Genomic DNA, 23,072 nt, shown 5'->3' with positions numbered 1-23,072 from the left:
ACCCACTACCACATGTGGCTCATTTTTGTATTTTTAGTAGAGATGAGATTTCACCATATTGGCCAGGCTGGTCTTGAACTCCTGACCTCATGATCCACCCACCTCAGCTTCCCAAAGTGGATTACAGGGGTGAGCTACCATACCCAGCCCTGATTTTCTTTTTTAAAAGTTAGGCTGAATACTTGGTGGGAAATGGAGTATAGAGGATCAAGAATGGTGGAAGGAAGAGGACCTAAGTGAAAGATGATAGGGGCTTGGACTATGATTGTAGTAATGTAGGTAAAAGTATACTGATTTGGGGTATATTTTGGAGACAGAGCCCTTGCTGATGAGTTAGAAGTGTCTGGTAGAAGGGAGAGAAACATCTCATGGAGGACTCTTAGCTTTTTGGCTTGTGGAACTCAGCAAATGGAGGTGGCATTAACAGATTTGAACAAGATTGGGACAATGTGGATCAGGCAGTGTGGGAGGCTAAAATCAAGAGCACTGTTTGGGCCATGTTGTGTTGACATTACAACATAAAACCTTGGCCAAGTCACATCCTTTAGCCTCAGTTTCTTTTTCTATAAATGGCACTCATAGTACCTCCTATTAGGGCTGTGAGGAATAAATAAGACAACTTCTCATATATGGTAAGCACGCAGTAAATGTGAGCTATTACAGTTGTCATGATCATCGTTATTACTATCATTATTACTGCCAGTTATCCAGAGAGGGCAACCTACTTGCTTTACTTTTCATCTCTGGTTTAAAATGTGGGGTCTCCAGACCACATTTTAGAAACTATGGAGGGCGCATTTACATTCAATTTTAGAGCAAGTCATATCATTTCTTCAAATTTAAGATGGTAAGAAAAGCAGTGTAGAAGAAATACAGTTGAGAGAAGTTGCTTAATTCAATTGCCCCATTCATTTTTCCTTCTTTGTAGCCCTCTGTCATGTCTGCCGTGAGAATACAGACATCCCATTTTGGAAGTCAACCCCAATACCTACTTTCTTGTCTGAGAAAGATAAAATATCTGATTTGGTCCAATACCCTGGTTACCCTTACAGCACAAGGAACTCTATTTGTGATCTCGTCCAGTTTCTCTCTAGGTTTATAGGATGTTTGTTGCATATTACTGGACACTTTGGAGAAAAAATCTTGTGTGAACAGAGGACTTTTGGAGGAAGATTTTTTTCACATTATGACTGTGTAGTACAGTAGAACAGTGATAAACTCACAGTTCAAACTTTGAAATTCTACTCCTGGATCTACTAGCTGTATTTCTTGGGTCAATTTTTATATCTCTATAATTCTCAGTTTTCAAATCTGTAAAACTCCAGTGCATTTTTCACATTGACATGCAGATTATTTGTAACATTGGACATGAGCATGCCTCCAAAATTAATATACGCTATGCATTTTTACTAATATATATATATATATATATATTAAGTATCTAAATATTTGAATTTTTCTGCAGAGACTTTACACTCCAAGGGAAGTCAGTGACAAATCTGTACTTATACAAGATTCAGATAAGGCACCTTTTGTGGGAGATCTCAGGTGAGCAGTAGTGTTGATACAGGTAACGAAGATCTAGAATACAATTTTACTAAACAAAACTAAAACAAGAGAAATGGTACCTACAGATACTTTCCCCCATAAAGATGAAAATAAAAGGAAAAAAGAAACAAATGGGTCAGGGATGGTGGCTCATGCCTGTAGTCCCAGAACTTTGGGAGACTGAGGCAAGAGGAACCCTTGAGCCCAGGAGTTGGAGACCAGCTTGAGCAATATAGTGAGACCTGTTTCTACCAAAAAAAAAAAAAAAAAAAAAAAAAAGATAGCCAAGCATGGTGGCATGTGCCTGTAGTCCTAGCTACTTGGGAGACTGATGTGGGAGGATCACTTGAGCCCGGGAAATCAAGTCTACAATGAGCAATGATCATGCCACTGCACTCCAGCCTGGGCAACAGTGAGACCCTGTCTCTTAATAAATATATAAATAAGTGAAACCAGAATAGCAGTCTACTAGTCTGAACTTCCTTTCTCAGCTAGTGTAATTCACATGTTTTTCCAACAGAATATAGATACAGATGATTGGCTTTTTATTTTTTTTAAAGCATTAAAGCAACAAATAGAGAAAACTTATCTGACTCAGACATGTAATGACTTTCAAATTAAGGTAATGCATCTTAATATACTAGTTTATTACTTATTTTTTCTTGAAAATAAAGGTCATGTTTAGACACTTTTAAATGGTAGAACAGCAAGTATGCATTGTGGTAACTGCTAATTATATAGGCATCCCTCTTTTGTGAATCTAATATGTTCTGTAAAAGTTGTTTGCTAACACATTTTCAGAGAATAGAAGCCAATATTCCACTATTTTATGTGAGAAAAGTAAAAATATATTCTTAACTACCAGGAAAATGCTGATTAATTTGCCAAATACCACTAAAATCCCTTTATAAACTTATTTAACAGCCCACAAAGGATTTATGTAAAATGTAAATTATTTATAATAATATATAGTTATGAACCATCTGATAAACTCATTGGTAGGTATGTTTGTATGCAGTAAGCCACAATACCATACACTATTCAGTGTCTGGTGTTAAATATATTAAAGGTATGCACTGTATGTCAGTGATACTTAGTAAAATAAGAAAACAAGGGAACTTTGCGAGAGGTTTCTTGGGATCAAAGGCACGCTTGTATGAGTTCTGGTGGTGAGAAGAGTGAGCTGGAAGCTGAGGTCACTGTTATTATTTGGGGGCAGGAGGAGGTAAGGAAGCCAGGGTTGGTGAAGGAATGAGTTAAGTGGGAAACATCTGAGGCTCATCCAGATTTAGGAGAAGGCAGGGAAAATCTTCCCTTCCCATAAGAAGAGTACAGAGGCGATTGGCTGTCAACCATTGATGCCACACACAGAACAATGGGATGAGAAATAGAACTCATGGTGGCTAGCCATTTGCATCCCCTTTGCATGGTTAAAAACTCTTGCTAACCATAAAGCTGCATTCGTGTTAATAATTGTGTGTTCAATGTGACAACGTGACATGTCTGCTCATGCCATACTCACAGTTATTTGTATCAGCATGCTTCTTTTGTGGAATCTAATTTTTAAATGAATCTTCAGTATTTTATTTTTGGTTTCTAGGAGTGGGGAGCACATGCATGACCAAGCTTAAGACTTCTAGCCAGTCAACTCTCTGAATGTGCTTTATCGCTTCCAGCTTTTCTTGTAGTACATGGACTTCAATAGGTCTGTTAGTCTTGCCCATTTCCTTCATTAGTTTCTCTACTTTCTTAGAAGAAATTTGGAGAATAAGATAGCTACAAGACAACATGTTTAAACAACATGAACTCGAGACACTATGCCATAAGGAGAATGACTGAGACACAGTAACAGTACACTGGCATGCTCTTGTCTAGGCGTGCATGACTTAAACATATTCCTGCATGTGCCCTAAAACAGAATTATTTAGCAGGTTTGGGTAATGAATTTTGTTTGAAAATTAGCATATCAGCATAGCAAACAGAAAAGTGTTTTCTGAAGGCTTAAAATTATGTCTTTTCTAATATTCTAAGAAATTAAGACTCAAATGTGGGTGAATGCACACTCTTTCCCCTAAAGTTCAAAAGTAGACAATGGATTTTTTATCATGTAGGAAGTAAGATAGAAGAGTGACACTTAAGGACAAAAATGGATGCATTTAATGAAGAAAAGTCTGATTAATTCCAGATTGATTGTACCTCTCATAACCCTCCCTCCTCCAACTCCATGGCCACTACTCTGGCCCCAGTCTCTTCAGCTCTCATGTGATGGATTGTTGGTGGACCTGGCTGACCCACCAACCTGAGCTCTGTAAGGCAGGCCCTGTCACTCTCATCCCTGTCCAGTACAGAGCCTGATAATAAGTAGAAAGAAGTGACATCTGCTTATTAACTGATTGATTAATTGATCTTATCAAAATAGTAATACATTCCAGGCCATGAGATTTCTCAAACTTGATGCAGTATTGTTAGAAAGCAGTGCAAACCAGTACCCTATTGTTTGTTTTTTTTTCATACATTTGTCCCTTGTCGCCACGATATTTTAAATTAAAAAGAAGAGATCGCATCATATCAGGGTTGTAATTTTTAGTTATTAGTAGTCTGGCTCCCATTTTACCCCCTGGGAGATGGTTAGAAAACCAATCATTCACAAAGGTCATAGAGACCTACAGCTACAAAATGTTTTCCTTATCTTGGTAATTCCATTATTTTAAGATTAAGAAGCATCCTGCTAAGAGGCTTGAAAGTTTTGTCTATGCTTATGAAGGAAACACAAAGATGGGAATTGGAAGTGTTTAAAATAAAGGGTGTGTTTCCAGATAGAATGTCCTGTTTGTGCATGTTTAAGATTTGAGGCTTAAAAATATTTCATTCCAGGAGAGGGACTGAATAGCAGGGGTATTTTTTTACTGAGGCTACAGTGTACTGGAGTGGAAACTCTTGCTTTCCTGGACCATTGAAGGTAGAAAGAAGTAAGGGATTTATGAGTTAATGAGGGGCAAGCAAAGAAGTGAATATTGAGTAGCCCTCTGCTGTCTTGCTACTGCTAGAGTCAGAAGTAAGCAACTAAATTACTCTTTGGATTTTCCCAGTTGTATGTAGTGGTAAGTCCCAAATTCCTATCATAGCATCATCTTTTAACACAGTGCATTTTGTACTTTATACTTTATGATGTTATTTTATGTTTATTAATTCAGTTATTTTCTACATATCTATGAGGTGGATTTTAGACTCATTGTACAGGTGACAAAGTACACTCACAGAGGATGTATAATTTGCCCAAACTCACACAGCTGGTTAGGCAGTAGAGCTGTATTTGGGACCTAAATTACCCGGGGCTCCATTCTGTAAGGACACTAGTTTCAGGAGCTGTGGCCAGTACATGATTCGAGGGAGAAAACTCAAGGAGTCTTTGGGAAGTACATGACCAGGGATGTTACTAAGAGAAAACATGTTCTTTTTAATTTCACCTTAAACTTAGAGGGAGGAGACTATACCAATTAGTTAGCCCTAATACTTTTTACAGAGATGGCACTTTTTCACCCAAGCGTAAAGTAGAGAACACTGAAAAATCAAATGGCAAGTATTTCCCAGGTTCCAGTAGCTCTTACCTGTGCTTGCCAAGTCCTTAGAAACTCTGCTACAGGACTGGAATTGGTCTCTGAGGAGATTCCATCTGTCACCAACTCCACCAAAAAGAATATTCCTGCCTAATTCCTCTTTCAGTGAAGACACACCTTGTACAAAGGTGTGGGGAAAATTTTGCAAAGATGTACAATGGTCCTAATTAGTGAGTTTTTGTTGTACTGGGTCTTTATACTGTACCATGTATTACACTATACTATATATTATACTATACTATACTATACTATACTATACTATACTATACTATACTATACTATACACTATATTATACTGTATTGACTCTATTCCTTATGTCTTCCCCATCGTGAGCAGGGGAAGAACCTTGCACATAATTGTAGATGTTGCTAGCATACCTAGTCTTACCATTTTAGTCCCAGTGAAATTTATTTGTTCATACAGAAAATATTTAACATCTACTATGTGGAAATTTCTGTTCCAAGATTTAAGGATATAGCAGTGAGCAAAAATCCTTATCTACATAGTGATTACATTCTTACGGAGGAGAAAGATAATAAATAAGTCAATAGACTATAGAGTAGGTGAGATGATGAGGGCCAAGGAATAAAAAATTGAGCTGTGAAAGGGGAATAGGGAATGTTATTGGGGGAAGGTTAAATATTACTAGATTTTGAAATGGCATTTTTACAGGTTAAAAAATAGAGTAATATTGGCAATTCCCTGTGGTTTCCTTGTGGCCAGAAAGGGCCTCAACAAGAAGGTGACTTGAGTTAACATCTGAAAGGAGTGGAGGAGCAAGCCTCATGGATTTTGGAGGAGATATTCCAGACAGAAGGAAGAGCAGATGCCCGGTCCTTGAGGCAGAAGCACATGGCAGAAGCATATGTTTGAGAAAAAGTAAAGGAGCCAGTGTAGGTGAAACAATCACCAGAGAGGAACATTCAGAACATACAGGGCCTGTGATCAACTGTGAAGGAAGGACCAGGATCATGTCAGCTTAACCCTGCCTTGTGGAATAGTTCCTTTTAGTCATTCACCATTATTTCTCTTGTTAGTCAATGTCGTGTGGAGACCTAGTCAACACTACTTGCTCTCCCTTTGCAAGTTTCTTTACTATTTCTACTAATTCTGCTCCACTAATTCTACCTGTCACCTTTGGCAAATACTTTGAGGGTCTTCTGGTATAGTTTTAAAACAACATAAAATTAAGATTTTTAAAAGCTAGAATCTCAAGTTTTGTGTCTTAGCTTTGCCATTTACAAGTTGTGTGATCTTGGAAAAGCCTGTTAAGTCTCATGTTCTTTATCTATAAATGATGAGGATAGTTACTGCAGAAAGGGTGTGAGGCTCAAATAAGAGAAAGAAATAAGATTTACATGATTTGTAAAATACTATGCAAAGTCAAATTATTATGGATTATAAAGTAGTTCATTATTTTTTGTATATGGATGTCCAGTTGTTCCAGTATCATTTGTTGAAATCTGATCATGTCCCTGTCTTGCTCAAAAACTTTCATTGCTTTCCCTATTGCACTTAGAATAAAATCGAAACTCCCTTTATATGGTTTGTAAAGCATGCTGCTCTGATGCCTGCTTATTTCTGAAACCTCATTTTGTATTATACTCCCTTTTGTCTGTCAGAGTTCAGCCTCCCTGGCTTCTCCTTTCTGTGAATTCTCAACACTGTTTTCCAACACAGAGCCTTTGCCCATGTTTGTGTGCTCAACCTGAAATACTTTTCCATTATGTTGTTCAATAGTTGGCTTATACTGGTTCCCCTAAGTCCACTTTTTATTATCTTCGCTGGCGTTCTGCCTCTTTCCTTCATCATACTTATAAAATTTTTAACTTTATAGTTATCTCTAAACTAAACATTGACTGTCTGGATTTCTCATGAAACTATAAGATTCATGAGGGTGCATTCACAGTGCCCGGTACTGTGCCTATCATCATAACACTCGCTGCCTAGTGCTGAGATGGACAATAAACAAGAAGCTATAATAAATACACCATTCTGCATAAAGGCCATTTAAATTCTTTCACTATATCTACATGGACTAAAACATTTTCCCCTCTATATTTTGTATACTTTAATCCTCCTTACCTGTCAAGAAAAAGTTCTATCTTCCCTCTCTGAGAAGTTCCTCCTGCTGCCCAGTTCAGAAGAGCTCTTCCCTCCCTGCTTTCCACTCTCCTACTGACACTCTTCGCTTTGCCTTGAGATCACAGAGACTGATTTAGCTCTTCTCCTAGAAAATCAAAAGCTTCATGAGAGTGGGATCCAAATTGCTTTCAGCTTGTGTCTCCCTCAGTACACAGACTACGGATTTTATTCAATTAACTCATTTTCGGATTTCTAGAATACAGTCATGTGTTTAGCCATGTCTCCCTCTTGCCATTGGAAACTAACAGAGCTGATTTTCAGAACAAAAAAGAGAAAACAAGGCCAAACTTCAAATTATATCTCATATTTACACACCTAACACATTGGTCCTCAGTGTTTTAATAAGCAGCAAAGACATAAAACGTTTTCTTTTAACATATACTGGGACTTGACTGGTCTCTCTTGCTTTTTTTTTCACTAACAGGCTAAATAATAGTCCTATAAATGTAACAGAAAAACCATACAACATGTTATCTTAGAGAGATGACTGAGTGAGTTATAAAAATAGGAAGACTCAGATGCCAAATCAAACATGGGTTATTTGGCAAAACCTTACCATGAACGTATGTACATAGTCCAGATCCTCTGAGGTTACTGGCTGTATTAAAAAGAAGTTGGTCCTGGTCTGTTTTATGATGTAAAAATGTTTGTGTGTTTTTCTGTGTCTTGTTTCATTGAAGTGAAAGCAAATCATTTTGACTGAATAGTGGCAAACATTAATTCATAGGATAGTTTTTAGACTGGAAAAATATTTGGTAATAGAAATATTTAATGAACATGAAATTAATGAAATATTGAAGTCAATGTGGTACCTTATGAACTGTAGAAATTTTATCTGAGCTGTCAGTTCTAGTCCTTCAAAAACCCTGTCCTCTTTGAGTGAGATATGCATCCCTATAGAACACCCTGTCCTCAGCTGGAAGGCTTGGCCTTAAGGGCTTATTAGTGGGAACAGAGCAAACTTTCTTTATATCTTACCACACAGTGCTGGTCTTAGTATAGTCTTGTGTCTGATTTATGAATTTCTCCTGGAATGAATTTTCCACAAATATATGATGGGGAACTGTGTAGCCTTGACATTCATTCTACCTATGAATGTCTTTAGTGTTAGCAGCTGGCATTCAAGCATGTTCCAGTGACTCACCAACCAAAGCTATATGTTGCCTTCTCTACATTTAAAAAGGGGCAGGGGGCGGATCACAGAACACTGATCAGATTCTAAAATTGCCTTCGTGTTTGCTTAGTATTTCTACACTGCTCAGAGGCAGCCAATATCAATAATATTGTTTTTTGAGATGACAAAACCTTGAAACTTTTTTGTTATTTTTATAGCAATAGAGTATCTGTTGACTTAGTGCTAATTTTTCTGTTTTCTCTTTATTCTTTGACATTAGGGCAACTCTTACCATAGATTATTTGCTCTTCAAGGTACATCAGACTAAGGTTTCTACCATGTTGATGATTTGTATTTACTTTTTAAGTGTAATGAGTATTGTGCATTACTTTTGTTTGCTTGTTTGTTTGTTTTTAATTCTGGTGAGGAAATATCACCAAGTGCTGTTCGGTATTTTTTGTCTTTTGATTGTTTGTGGAAAACTGGTGTAACCAAAGAAGCACATTAGAGGAGTTCAAAATGGCCCTTTAGAGAGTGATGCTTTCTATGAAATGGGTAGAGAATGATTTTAGTGGAAATTTTCCCATTTTGACTTCATCCTTTGTAAAACACCTAAATATATGAGAGTCAGAGCATTTAAGTTTGGTTTCTTTTTAGTTGTACATTAGTAGTAATTTGAAACAGGTCTTCACCATACAGCTAAAAGAAAAGTCGAATTTTCTTAGCTGTTATAAAAGTAATTACCTGCCAGATAAAAGGGATCTTATATTCTAAATAGTTAAAACTCCACATTTTGTTTTAAATCTTCATTTTCTAATATGAAAAATCATCTGAGCTAATCTGTATGGTGTAGGTTCAGTTATGTATCAGCTTCAGATATATATATCCACACAAAGAATATGATTTTGAAAGTCTCAAGAATCCATATCTGTGTCTTGTACAGGAAGACAGACCAAAATGGAAGGATGCTTATAAACTCTAACTTATTGTCTCATAGATGTCAGTCCTCTTTATATTGTGGCTAGGGAGCAGTAAGGGGTGTGATGCTCAGGATAGAAAATTAGAGAGGAGAAAGGGGCATTATTTCCTGAGTCATTTTGTTTCACATTCTGCCTATCTCTCAATCCCAACACACGCCATAGGCGTGTGCCTTTGCTTGTGCACGCACGCATGCGCACATGTATACCAGACATTTTCCTTCCCTATCCTTTTAGGCCCTGGAGTAATACATTACTCTGCTATAGAGGACTGGTAAATTCAAATAGCACACTCCTTCCATTCAGAATATCTGAATAAAATATCATACTTTACCCCTCTCATCAAAAAAAAAAAAAAAAAAAAAAAGACAGAACATTTTCTGACTAAAAGTTAATTTCTTAAGCCAAAAGAAAATTTCTGGAAGCAGTCACTCAGGAAGAGTTTCCAAAAACATTGATATGCTAAGATGGTAAAACATCGGATTTGTTGTCCCCTTGTTAGCAGGAAACCATGATCTTGAGCAGCTTCAGATCCATCAAGATCTGTCCTAAGTGAGAATGCAATGGGTTCCTCTGGCTGTAAGTGGTCCATTGCCTCTGTTGTCATTGGAGAGAAAAAGACCATTCACCTGCTTGTGTTTTTTCAAATTTCAAAATCCAATCTTACGTTGTAAAACAAACAAACAAACAAAATATTGCTGATTTTGGATCACAGGCCATAGTTTGGACCCTTTATCTATTCAGTATACTAAGTATCTGTTCATATCAATATATTATTCTTGATTATATGCAGTGACTACATTCTTGATTATGGTCAATAGATATATTATTATTTTTAACACTTTAAGGAATATTCAATTTGTAAAAAGTTAAAAGTCACAGAATGGTTTATCATTCTTTTGAATAAAAACAGAATTTTAGGATTTCATATGAATATTTTTAGCTTATGCTAATTTAATGTTTCATTTTTAAACAATTCATTTTCTAATTACTCAATGATTTAGCATGTTTTCAGATTTTATCACCAATATCATCAAATGACTCATTTGCCAAATTTGCCATTTTTTCTCCAAACTTGTATCTTTGAACTCTGATAAAGCTTAATGACTTACAGTAGATTGAAATATTTTAACAGCTCTTGAAGATACTTAGGATATATTGTGCTTGATCAATTTTTCTATTAACATTTTAAGGAAGATTCCCTTTGTCTGTACCCCAGATCCCCTACTGCTGCAGCTGAATTGAGCAGGGGACAAGAGAGGGGAACTTATGATGGGGAATAGAAACAAAGGAGAGCCAGCGTCCAGCACAGCTTGGGCTACTAACCCCTGAAGTTGGGTTGGGAGGAAATTGCAGTCCATGAGAGAAGGAGATGAAGAGCTAAGCAGGTGTCTGAAGGCCTCAGAACTCTGAAATCCTTTGTTCCTACAATAGTCTTAAACTCTGCTAACTCAGCATGCTGCAAATTTTATGACTAGCTTAAAGAAACAGGTTTTTAGTAAATCAGTATATTTGGATAATTTGACAAATTGATGTTTTGATTCATGTTCAGTCCATTTGTCTCCTGGCAAGTTGGTTTTTGGAAAATTTCATATTAGTAGATTGACTTGGGAAGTTAGTATGCTTTCTTACTGAAAAGCAATGGCTTTCCAAAAGCAAAACTAAGATGGAGCCAGGAGTGAGTCAATATTGCATTCTTTCTGGAAACAATAGTGTGCACAAACTACCTGGCAAAGTTAGTAATAGCTTGTAGCTATCTGAAGTTCATTCTGTGGAGGATGTTAGTGGGTTAACTTACGCTATGAATATAAAGTAATGGAACTGATCTTAACATATGATATGTCTATCAATTTCAAAGACATACAGATTTTGGTAATGGAGACAAATGAGGGCATCACATGCCTGTATCAAAACATTTCATGTACCTCATAAATATATACACCTACTATGTACACACAAAAATCAAAATAAAAAATAAAAGTAAAAATAAACAAATTAGGGCATATTGGACATGAGGCCATGATAAAATTAAGAGATTTCTGGCTGGGGTTGAACAAAACTAGAGATTATTTTACTACTTCCTAATGTTGACACAACTATTGATTTACTGGTATAAGGAGTTAGCAGACTGAGTTCATATTCTGGCTTTATCATGTACTGATTATTAACTTATATGTTATTCATGTTTTAAAGCTTTATTTTCCTCATCTATGAAGTGGAGATGACAACAGAACATATGTCATTGAGTTATTGTAGGACTCAGAAAGATAATATGTGTAAGATACTGATCCCATGGTAGAAACTGGGTAAACGATCGTGTTTCTTCTATCAGCCAGAGATGAGATTGGTTGTGGGCAAGGAGTATGGTTAGTTAGCAATTACCTCAAGATTGAGGGCGATGATGAAGCATTCACTTCAAGTTACTGATATTCTGAACTGATCAAAATTACATCCATTGACTGTGTGCCTTTAGGTAAGATTCCTAAAATGAACTAAATTCATCTTCAAGTAATGTAAATTATTAAGATGAGCCTGGGCGTGGTGGCTCATGCCTATAATCCCAGCACTCTGAGAGGCTGAGGCGGGTGGATCACGAGGTCAAGAGGTCGAGACCATCCTGGTCAACATGGTGAAACCCCGTCTCTACTAAAAATACAAAAATTAGCAGGGCATGGTGGTTCATGCCTGCAGTGCCAGCTACTTGGGAGGCTGAGGTGGGAGAATTGCTTGAACCCAGGAGGCAGAGGTTGCAGTGAGCTGAGATCGTGCTGTTGCACTCCAGCCTGGGTAACCAGAGTGAAACTCCATCTCAAAATATATATATATATATATATATATATATATAATTAAGATGACTATCTCCAATTATTTATTTAGTAAAAGAGGCTATATTGACAGAGAAGGACCTATCAAATATTTAGAAGGCAGAGTAGTTATTTTGTATTAGGAAGGATTAGGATTTGTACATTGATTCAGAGGGTATTTACAAGTGTACATTGTATGCAGAGCCTTGTAGCCACAGAACGTGCTTCTCTTCTCCCCCTCAAACGAGGGTTTTGGTCTAGGTGATCTATAGCAATAGCAACATTCCCAACTCTCTCAGTGCAATTTCAGGTCACAAAACCCAGGCTCTTGATCCCTAGTCTGATCATCTTAACACTGGAGCATTTGCTTCTTGGTTCCAAAGGAACAGAGAAATGATAGCGAATGCAGAACTCATTTTGGAGGAACATGTTTTCTAGGAGAGAGAATTAAAATTATAAAAGAACAATTGTAAAGCAAATTGCAGTATGATACCTCTCAAATCATATAGTTAAGTGGAATAGAAACTTAGAGGCAGGCATACGGTGGTCAATGAAAGATGGCTAATGAGGGCATTTGAGCTGACCAAACTTATGGGGACTTTACAGATTACAATGTACTTTTTCTTTTTTTTTAATTTTTCAGAAATTTATTTTCACTTTTTGCATGTGGAATTGAGAAAAATATTTTTTTCCAGCTTTATTTAGGTATATTGACCAGTATTTCGGATGTGTAACTCCAGCTTCTTTTCACCTTCCATGGTACTCCTAGAATACTGAATAAAATAGTTGGGGGCTGAGGCAAAGAGGGTCTGTTTCAGGCTTGATTCCTAGGGAGCCACTTAACAGGAATCCTCTTATAAAAACATAATGACTCTTGAGGAAAGTAGGCTTTGGAGCTGCTAGTATCTATCAAGTTATCAAGAATGGCTGAGATGCAGTTGGATTTGAAGGAAAAAACGATGCCTGATCCTCGAATCAAGATTTTACATTTTAGACAGGGCATGTTGGTGGGCTTCCTCTGCAAGCCTGTAGACTAGCTTTGGTTAGAGTAACCTTAAAAATTAGCTCCTTAAACTTTGTTCACAACCTGCCACCAAGAACAGAAATCTGGTTTTCTTTCCTTCCATAACTTCAGATTATATCATCTCAGCTGTAAATTAAACAGGGAGAGACATTTAGGATTATGTTTTTACTGTCATCAGTTTCCTGACTCTGCCACAACTGTTCAAAACACACCTTAGTTTGTACTCCATTGATGTATGAAAGGACAGTATTCATTTGACATCTTTTTCATATTTACAGTTTTGTTTATACAGCAAGTAGAAGTAGATGATATTTTGAGCCAAGAACAACCTTATATTAAAGTAATTCAGCAATGTTGAGTACTTTACCAATGAATATCAAACTTCAGTAAAATATTTTAAATGAAGACAGAGAAGAAACATGAAGGGCTCAATTTAAGAGTAACGTTTTAAGATGTTACATAATGAGACAGAGGTATTTTTCTTTGTAGAATTAGGTGTTCTTTTCTTGCAACTACAACTGGCAAATATTCTTTGATCGTCCTCCTTCTTTTTGAAAACTAAGTGATACAATTTGGAAAAAGAAAGTTGTGCTTGTATCTGTTCCTAACCAAAGGCCAGCAGTGGATATGGCTGCAAACCCTCTGCTGCATATCCTGAGCCTAAATTCATTATTTACATGAACAAATTAGTTAGATATGAAATATTCCCTAATGGGTTTTTAAATTGTGAGGGTTTTGTTTGTTTGTTTGTTTGTTTGTTTAGACAAGTCTTGCTCTGTTGTCTAGGCTGGAGTGCATTGGCATGATGGCATGATCACAGCTCACTGCAGCCTTGACCTCCCTGGCTTAAGCAACCCTCCCACTTCACTTCAGCCTTCTGAATAGCTGCGACCATTGGCATGCACGAACACACCTGGCTCATTTTTTATTTTTTGTAGAGATGGGATCTCACTGTGTTGTCCCAGCTGGTCTCAAACTCCTGGGCTCAGTGATCCTGTGATCCTCCCAACATGGCCTCCCATAGTGCCTGTGACTTTTATATTCTACCTCAATTATTTGCCATTTATATTGACTTATGGAGAGGCATGAAATGTAAATTCACTGAAGAATTTGGAACATACCTTTATTTATATTATTGATATTTAAGTCAGTGGACTTAAAGAAAACATACTTGCTTCAAAATATATTGTTATCAAAGTCAGGGTTTTGTCCAGTAAAACTTACTGCATCTTGTAATACAGCACTGTCCAGTAGAACTTTCTGTGATGATTGCTGTGGTCTACAATCTGCTTCATCCAACACAGTAGCCACTAGCTACAGAGCACTCGAAATGTGTTCACTGTGACTGAAAAACTATATTTTAAATTGCGTTTAATTTAAATTAACTTAAATTTTAATTTAGCAACATGTGGCTGGTGACTGCCATATTGGACAATGCAGCAAGCAATACATTCACATGTTGTTTATCTCAGATATAAAGTTACTCACTATTTAGAAGCCAATATAGAGGTATTAGATTGCTTTTACGAAACAGATAGAAGTCCCAACTTGTCCATTAAAATAATTCTGTCAATCCAAGCAGACTTGGGATGAAAGATATGAAAACATTTTGATTGAATTGACTGCTAAGTTTTATTTGCTCTTTATTTTATTTAGAAAATATCTATTAAGCACATAGTAATTGCTCTGCATTGTGTGAAGTGCCTGGGATACAAGAAGTTTAAAGGATGTTCATTACCTTGAAGAAATTCACTAGGTAGACAAGGTGGACAGAAAGTAGTAAGAAACATTCGTATAAGGAAAAGAGAGTTGAGAAAGAGGAAAGAGTCTAGGATGACTTGCAAATTTCAGTCTTGAGTGACTGGGTGGAGGGTGGCACTATTCACCAGGTAGGAGAGACTGGAGGGGGAACAGGAGTCTACACCATGTTGAATTGAGGTTAGAGATCCACATGCATGTGCTGAAGGCAGTTGGATATGTGGGTCTACAGCTTGGGAAGAGGTCTTGAGGTAGAGCTGTGGGAGTCACCCATAGTTGAAGCCAAGGGATATGATATGGTCTGCAAGGCAGATAATATAAAGAAATAACAGAACTCCAAGAACAGCCCTGAAGAGGTACCAGCATTTATGATGAGAGAAAACATTCTCTTAGACTAAATTGGCTTATAAATTTAGTCAGAGATTGAAAAATTATTTTTAAAATATATAATAATATATGAATTTTGTTTTAAAATAATATGTGGGCAAATTTGCAAGTGACTCCACTTATGTTTGTTTCATGACGCTGAAAATCAAATTAGTTAGAAACATTTTATATATTTATATTTAATTTTTAATTAAATTATTCATTGATAGTAACAATATAAAATATTTAATTAAATATTTAATGTATATTTAATTTTTATATTTTTAAACATTCCATATTTAATATTTTAGAGTCCAATTATACACACAAATGACTGAGTTAACTCATTAACTAGTTGTTTTATGTTGTGTAAATCAATACTTCCTAAATATTACACATTTTGCATATCCAACATGAATTTTTTCAAGCTCTTAATATTTTACTGTTAGATATAAATTATGTAAATAAATTGATTTTGTCCGGGTCCTGTGAAATATAGAATGAAAAAATTTCTCTCCATTGGATCAGAATTCACTTTTGGAAACCATGTGGAATAACCCTGTTTTTCTCTTAATTATGTGTCTTCTGAATATGCTTGGAAAGTTTTATAGATATCATTTTGCCACTGTCTTGCTGCCCTGAGGTCTTGTGCATTTTTATAATATTTATTATCAGACTTTAATTTCTCATTTTGTGGAGTAATAGGGGTTTTTCAAAAGAAAAACTTGTGAAAAAAACACATCAATAACAGAATCTCAGCTATGAAATTTTTAAGGCTTGAAACACTATTGTCAATATTAAAAATAAGATTCTCATTCATTCATATTTTCTCCCCCATACTTAATTGATGAAAAGTAAGCTAGTATTTAGACTCTAGTGTGCCATGAAGCTGCATCTCACCTTGGGCATCGAAATTCTAATTTTGATAGAAATGAATTGTTAATGAACTCCGAGAATGAAGAGTTTCTGTAATTACAGGAAACAAAATTAAATTGGACCTAAAGGCATTTTTTGGTAATTGTATTTGGTTTAAAAATTGAGAAAGAATATTCACTCACACACCTTGGCTTTTAAAAGTATCTTGCTTTACTCCCCACTTTTAAAAAGAGGCACTGTAGGGGGGAAATAGGGGAGGGACAGTGGGCAGTGGGGAGTTGGGGAGAGATAGCATGGGAGAAATGCCAGATATAGGTGATGGGGAGGAAGGCAGCACATCACACTGCCATGTGTGTACCTATGCAACAATCTTGCCTGTTCTTCACATGTACCCCAAAACCTAAAATGCAAAAAAAAAAAAAAGGAGGCATTGAGACCTGCAGCAAACTTCATTCTAGTGAAGGTCCAGATGATGGTTTTTTTTTTTTTTTTTTTTTTTTTTTTTTTTTTTTTTTTTTTTTTGTAGATGTGAATAACAACTTTGTGGGAAAAAATGATACCTCAACGATTGATAATGTTCTGTATTAGGGAAAATAAAGCAATTTTTTTATTTGAATCTTTTTATTGTATGATAGAAAATTTTGATTTAAATGGCAAGTGAGATATGCTTACCATCTCTCTTTTTACCTATTTATAGTAGATTTCAAGGTCAAAGAGGACATACTAGCATGGAAGTTGTTTGTGCTGAACCTGCTGCTGCTGCTGCTGTTACCTTAGACGTATGTACATTGAGGGCCGTAGACTACAATCTTGGCCCTTTATCCATGTGATGTTGATTATTTAGATAATGTGTGTTGCCAAGAAGTATGTCATAAGGATGTGACACATGAGCAGTGTTTCACAGTTGCCATCTTGCAGACATTTCTTGTTAGGAGCCAGTAACTTCTACATATGGAATGGTCTCTGTAGTAGCTTGAAAAAGAATTAAGCTAAGCTCCATCTCAGATGTTGTTCAGGGTCTTTTTGTCTTGTGAGTACATTTTATAATGAAAGTTTACTGATCTGCCTGGTGTAGAAGGGTATGTGAGTAGACCCACCAGACTATATCATACCATCAAGGGGAGAACCCAGTGCCTAATTAGCCTAGGTTGTCCCCATCTGTTCTCTAAGACAAACAATGTATCATCCATTTTTTCATTAATCAGATATTACTAGAAAGAACCCTTAGAGTATATACATTAATAGAAATCTAAAACCTGGGTCTATCCTCAGTGATCTGATGAAACTCTAGTCTGGAAAATAAAATCAAACTACAAGAAGAGACGTACAGAATAACAGAAGAGATATCTCAGAAGGCATTTCCCAGGTTAAAAAGTGACAGGGTGGTTCTTCACCTTACCTGCCACTCCATGGGTGCATGTACTACAGCTGGTAGGCTGGATCACCACAGTGGTAACAGTGCTACAGAGAGAAAACATGGTTGAGACATGAAAAGATAAGGATTCGATTCCTGATTCTGCCACTTACCAGTTACATGGCCTGGATAGTTATTTTAATCTCTGACAGCCTCAGTTTCCTCATCTGTAAAATGGAAGTTGTAATAATAATCTCTGCCAGACTACATCAGAGGGATATAATAATGCTCAAAGGAATCTTAGGGTATTTTTTGTACTCCTGTAATAGAATGAAACCTCTGTGAGAGGAGAGACCATTGGTTGTCTTGTTGGTCAGAATATCCCCAGTATTTTGAACAAGGCTTATTACACATACTAGGAACTCATAAATATTAGATGCACAAATGAGCACTCTATGTTAAAGCACTCTGTTATTTTTATATAACTCTTCAAATGTTTGGTAAAGGGATTTCAAGAGCAGTACAGACAGGCTGCATGCATAGACTCTAACTTTGGTTTTCAGACCTCCATGGGTTTCATCTGAACGAATTTGTGCTGGGATCAGTGCAGACAACAGGTCTTTTCAGTATTTAAGTTCTCCTGTAACATGGAGATGTCGTGAGCACATATTTTAAATATGAAGTGCTGATTTTATATTGAATTTTCCAAGTATTGCTCATTTAACAAAGTATATCTATGTAAATAAAACTTTCTCCATTCTGAAAAAGTATCTCTGCTTAACCTGATACTCTGTTCAAAGAAGTATGAAACAAAGAGAAAAGTAGGTATAAGAAGGCTAATTTAGACAGAGCAATGTTCTGTTTACACACAAACTAATTACAGGTATTAGTTTGTGTGTAACAGCCGGTCAGTAAGTAAATATTTACCCAGGGTTTATACTATACAGTGTGTGAAGAATCCAGAGTCCTTAAACTTAGTATGTGTGGAAGAAAGCTGGATTAAAATATTCTCATTTTACAAAACATATAATGCCTAAGTAATTATTTAAAGAAAAGTGTTTTTAAAAAAAAAGAAAGAAAAGAAAAGAAACATGTAATGCCACTGCAGTAGCACAGCTGCTATTTCATTTTGCTTATTCCCATTCAGTCTTAGTCCACCAATGTATATATTTCTCATGTAAAATATAGCTTACATGCTACTGCATACTCTTGGCTTCCACTTATCACTAAGTTCCATTTTTTTCTACATTCACATTGATCATTTTTATTTTATTTTATTTATTCTTTTTTTTTTTTTTTTTTGAGACGGAGTTTCGCTCTTGTTACCCAGGCTGGAGTGCAATGGCGCGATCTCGGCTCACCGCAACCTCCGCCTCCTAGGTTCAGGCAATTCTCCTGCCTCAGCCTCCTGAGTAGCTGGGATTACAGGCACATGCCACCATGCCCAGCTGATTTTTTGTATTTTTAGTAGAGACGGGGTTTCACCATGTCGACCAGGATGGTCTCGAACTCTCGACCTCGTGATCCACCCGCCTCGGCCTCCCAAAGTGCTGGGATTACAGGCTTGAGCCACCGCGCCCGGCACATTGATCATTTTTGAATCTGTGTAATATTCCATGAAATTGGGAGATGTCTGCTTCCAGCCAAGATAGAGTTAGGCGGCCAGGTTAACTTGTCTACCTGAAATGGGCAAAAATAAAACAGACAAAATATATGACATAACAGTTTTCATGATAATGGACATCATGCATCAAAAGCCACGGACTCTTGAGCAATTGAAAATCAATGAGGGGAGCTCCACAGTTACCTCAGCTTACTACATAGCAAGTTTCTAGGCCACATTGCAGAGAAAGAGAACACACATGGAGCCCAATGGACTGCCTGAGTTGAGATTCAGGTGAGAGTATAGGGAGACTGCTAGCAGAGTCCCAGAGAAGAGAGAGCTGCATGGAGAAAGAATGCAGAGATCTGTGAGGGACCCCTTCTAGTATTCAGCAGCATACTGATTGGTATACTCACTTGCGGAAGCTGCTTGAAGTGGGGCTAGGGGAAGAACCATTCCAGAGGATTACAGAGAATAATGCTAGTACTCAAAAAGGATTGATAAGAGTTCTTGTTCCTACCAGTCATACTGGAAATCCTTATAAAACACAAGGCATTAAGTGAGAGTACATAGAAATGTCTTGACTCAAGTGTGGAGAATAATTAACCCTAGTGATATGGTTTGGATCTGTATCCCCACCCAAATCTCATGTTGAATTGTAATCCCTAGTGTTGGAGGTAGGATCTGGTGGGAGGTGATTGGATCATGGAGGTGGAGTTCTTTTTTTTTTTTTTTTTTTGAGACAGGGTCTTGCTCTGTTGCCCAGGCTAGAGTGCAGCAGCATAATCTCGGCTTCCTGCAACCTCTGCCTTCCTGGTCCAGGTGATTCTCATGCCTCAGCCTCCCAAGTAGCTGGGACTACAGGCTTGTCACTGATTTTGTATTTTTAGTAGAGACAGGGTTTCACCATGTTGGCCAGGCTGGTCTTGAACTCCTGACTTTGGCCTCCCAAAGTATTGGAATCACAGGCTTGAGCCACCGCACCTAGCCAAGGGGGTGGAGTTATCATGAATGATTTGACGTCATCCCCCCTTGGTACTGTATAGTGAGTTTTCATGAAATCTGGTTGTTTAAAAGTATGTAGCACCTCCCCTACTGTCTTCTTCCTGCTGCGGTCGTGTAAGAAGCCTGCTCCCGCCGGGTGCGGTGGCTCAAGCCTGTAATCCCAGCACTTTAGGAGGCCGAGGCGGGTGGATCACGAGGTCAAGAGATCGAGACCATCCTGGTCAACATGGTGAAACCCCGTCTCTACTAAAAATACAAAAAATTGGCTGGGCATGGTGGTGCGTGCCTGTAATCCCAGCTACTCAGGAGGCTGAGACAGGAGAATTGCCTGAGCCCAGGAGGCGGAGGTTGCGGTGAGCCGAGATCGCGCAGCCTGGGTAACAAGAGCGAAACTCCGTCTCAAAAAAAAAAAAAAAAAAAAAAAAAAAAAGCCTGCTCCCACTTTGCCTTCCCACATGAGTAAAAGGTCCCTGAGGCTTCTCCAGAAGGAGATGCTGCCATGTTTCCTGTAGAGACTGTGGAAGTGTGAGCCAATTAAGCCTCTTTTCCTTATAAATTACCCAGTCTCAGGTATTTCTTTATAACAGTATAAGAACAGACTAATACACTTAGGCTAAATGTTGCTCTGGTGCCCACTAACAAATCAAAAAGGAAAGACTAAAAAGGATCAAACTATTTCCAAATATCTTAGTGCATTTTGTGCTGTTATAACAAAGTATCTGCGACTGGGTAATTTATAATGAACAGATACTTATTTCTTACCATCCTAGAGCCTGGGAGTCTAAGGTCAAGGGACCTGCATCTTGTGAGGGCCTTCTTGCTGCATCATCCCTTGGTGGAAGTTGGAAGGGCAAGAGCACAAGCGTGAGAGAGGGGAAAGGAGGCAAACTTATCCTTTTACCAGAAAGGGATTCCCATGATAATGGCATTCATTGATATATGGCAGCAGAGCCCTCATCACATAATCACCTCTTAAAGATCCCACATCTCAATACTGTTGCACTAGAGGCTAAATTTCCAAAACATGAACTTTGGGGGACACATTTAAACCATACAATTCTGTCCCTGGTTTCCAAAATTTATGTCTTTTCTCACATGCAAAATGCATTGATTACATCCCAATAGCCCCCAAAGTCTCAACTCATTCCAACATGAACTTAAAAGTCCAAAGTCGCCGGGCACAGTGGCTCATGCCTGTAATCCCAGCACTTTGGGAGGCTGAGGCGGGTGGATCACGAGGTCAAGAGATCAAGACCATTCTGACCAATATGGTGAAACCCCGTCTTTACTATTAGCTGGGCACAGTGGCTTGCACCTGTAGTCCCAGCTACTCGGGAGGCTGAGGCAGGAGAATTGCTTGAACTCAGGAGGTGGAGACTGCAGTGAGCCAAGATTGCGCCACTGCACTCCAGTCTGGCACCTGGCAACAGAGTGAGACTCTGTCTCAAAAAAAAAAAAAAGTCCAAAGTCTCATCTAAATCAGATATGGGTGAGACTTAAGACATGATTTATCATGAAGTAAGTTCCTCTTGTGGACAGCCTGTGAAATTAACATATCTGCTTCCCAAATACAATAGTGGGATGGGCAGAGATAGACATTCCCATTCCAAAATGAAGAAATAGGCAAGAATGAAGGAGTAACTGGTGCAAAGTGAGTCCAAAACTCTATAGGGAAAAAGTATTTTGTAATTGAAAAATAATAACTCTATGTATTCATGAAGTACATAATAATGTTTTGACATATATAATATATAGTGATCAGATCAGGGTAACTAGCATATTCATCACCTCTGATGTTCATCATTACAACACTAAGTCTTAAGGCTGGAGAATAGGCTAGGCACAGTGGCTCACGCCCGTAATCCCAGCACTTTGGTAGACCAAGGCAGACGGATCACAAGGTCAGGAGCAAGGTTGGTCTCCAGCCTGGCCAACATGGTGAAACCTCGTCTCTACTAAAAATAGAAAAATTAGCTGAGAGTGGTGGTAGGCACCTATAATTCCAGCTACTCAGGAGGCCGAGGCAGGAGAATTGCTTGAACCCAGGAGGTGGAGGTTGCAGTGAGCTGAGATCATGCCACTGCGCTACAACCTGGGCAACAGAGTGAGACTCTGTCTCAAAAAAAAAAAAAGCTAGAGAATAATCTTCCTTGACTCCATGTCGCAGGTGGTGGTTGGGTCCCTAAGGCCTTGGGCAGCCTCGCTCAGCCCCTTCCCTATGGCTTCGCCAGCCTTGTCCACCCAGAAGCTCTTACAGGTTGGAGTCTCAGTTGTAGTCTTCTGCCAGCATGCTGGTGACTCCACAGTATTGAGATCTTAGAGGTAGCCCCATTCCCATGACTCCATTAGACATTGCCCTAGTCAGGGCTCTCTGTGGTGGCTTCACCCCTGCAACAAGTCTGCCTGGACCCCCAAGCTATCTACGATATCCTTTGAAATCTAGGTGGAAGTTGTCACGGCCCTATAGCTCTTGCACGCCACCCTCTGCGGAATCAGTACCATGTGGATGCTGCCAAGGCTCACTATTTGCATGTTTCAGATTGGCAGGTAGAGCTGCACTTGAGACACAGCTGGGCAGCAGCCACAGTTGGAGAGCAGTGTCCTGAGTCTGCACAAGACTTTGTAAAAACCTTGCCTTCAAGGTCCTCGCTTGCCTCAAAGATCTCTGAGATGCGTTTGGGGTCATTCTTCCATTTTCTTGATGAATAGTACCTGGCTTCCTTTTTCTGAAAAGATCTCTTTAGCGAACACTAATGTCTTTAAAACAAAGAAACAAAACCCTTAGTTTGCCCTCCTAAACAAGCCTTTTCACCTATATGACCAGGCTGTGAATTTTCCAACTTTTTCCATTCTACTTTTCTGTTAATTATGAATTCTGTC

The 23,072-nt window shown here is 38.0% G+C and overlaps 1 protein-coding gene across 1 annotated transcript in view; it reads left to right on the top strand.

Moving 5' to 3' along the window:
• The window catches only part of PASD1 (PAS domain containing repressor 1), a 76,712-nt gene that overhangs the window by 34,926 nt on the left and 18,714 nt on the right, over window positions 1–23,072 (top strand). Inside the window, exons 8-10 of the mRNA XM_003943426.2 lie at window positions 1,466–1,548; window positions 16,928–16,997; window positions 17,220–17,237. Coding sequence (XP_003943475.2) covers window positions 1,466–1,548; window positions 16,928–16,997; window positions 17,220–17,237 — 171 coding nt within the window. The remainder of the gene's footprint in view (window positions 1–1,465; window positions 1,549–16,927; window positions 16,998–17,219; window positions 17,238–23,072) is intronic.

The sequence above is a fragment of the Saimiri boliviensis genome, chromosome X, assembly GCF_048565385.1.
Source record: "Saimiri boliviensis isolate mSaiBol1 chromosome X, mSaiBol1.pri, whole genome shotgun sequence".
NCBI lineage: Eukaryota > Metazoa > Chordata > Mammalia > Primates > Cebidae > Saimiri > Saimiri boliviensis.
The sequence above is the reverse complement of the archived record's forward strand: the minus strand, read 5'-3'. Positions and strand labels throughout refer to the sequence as shown.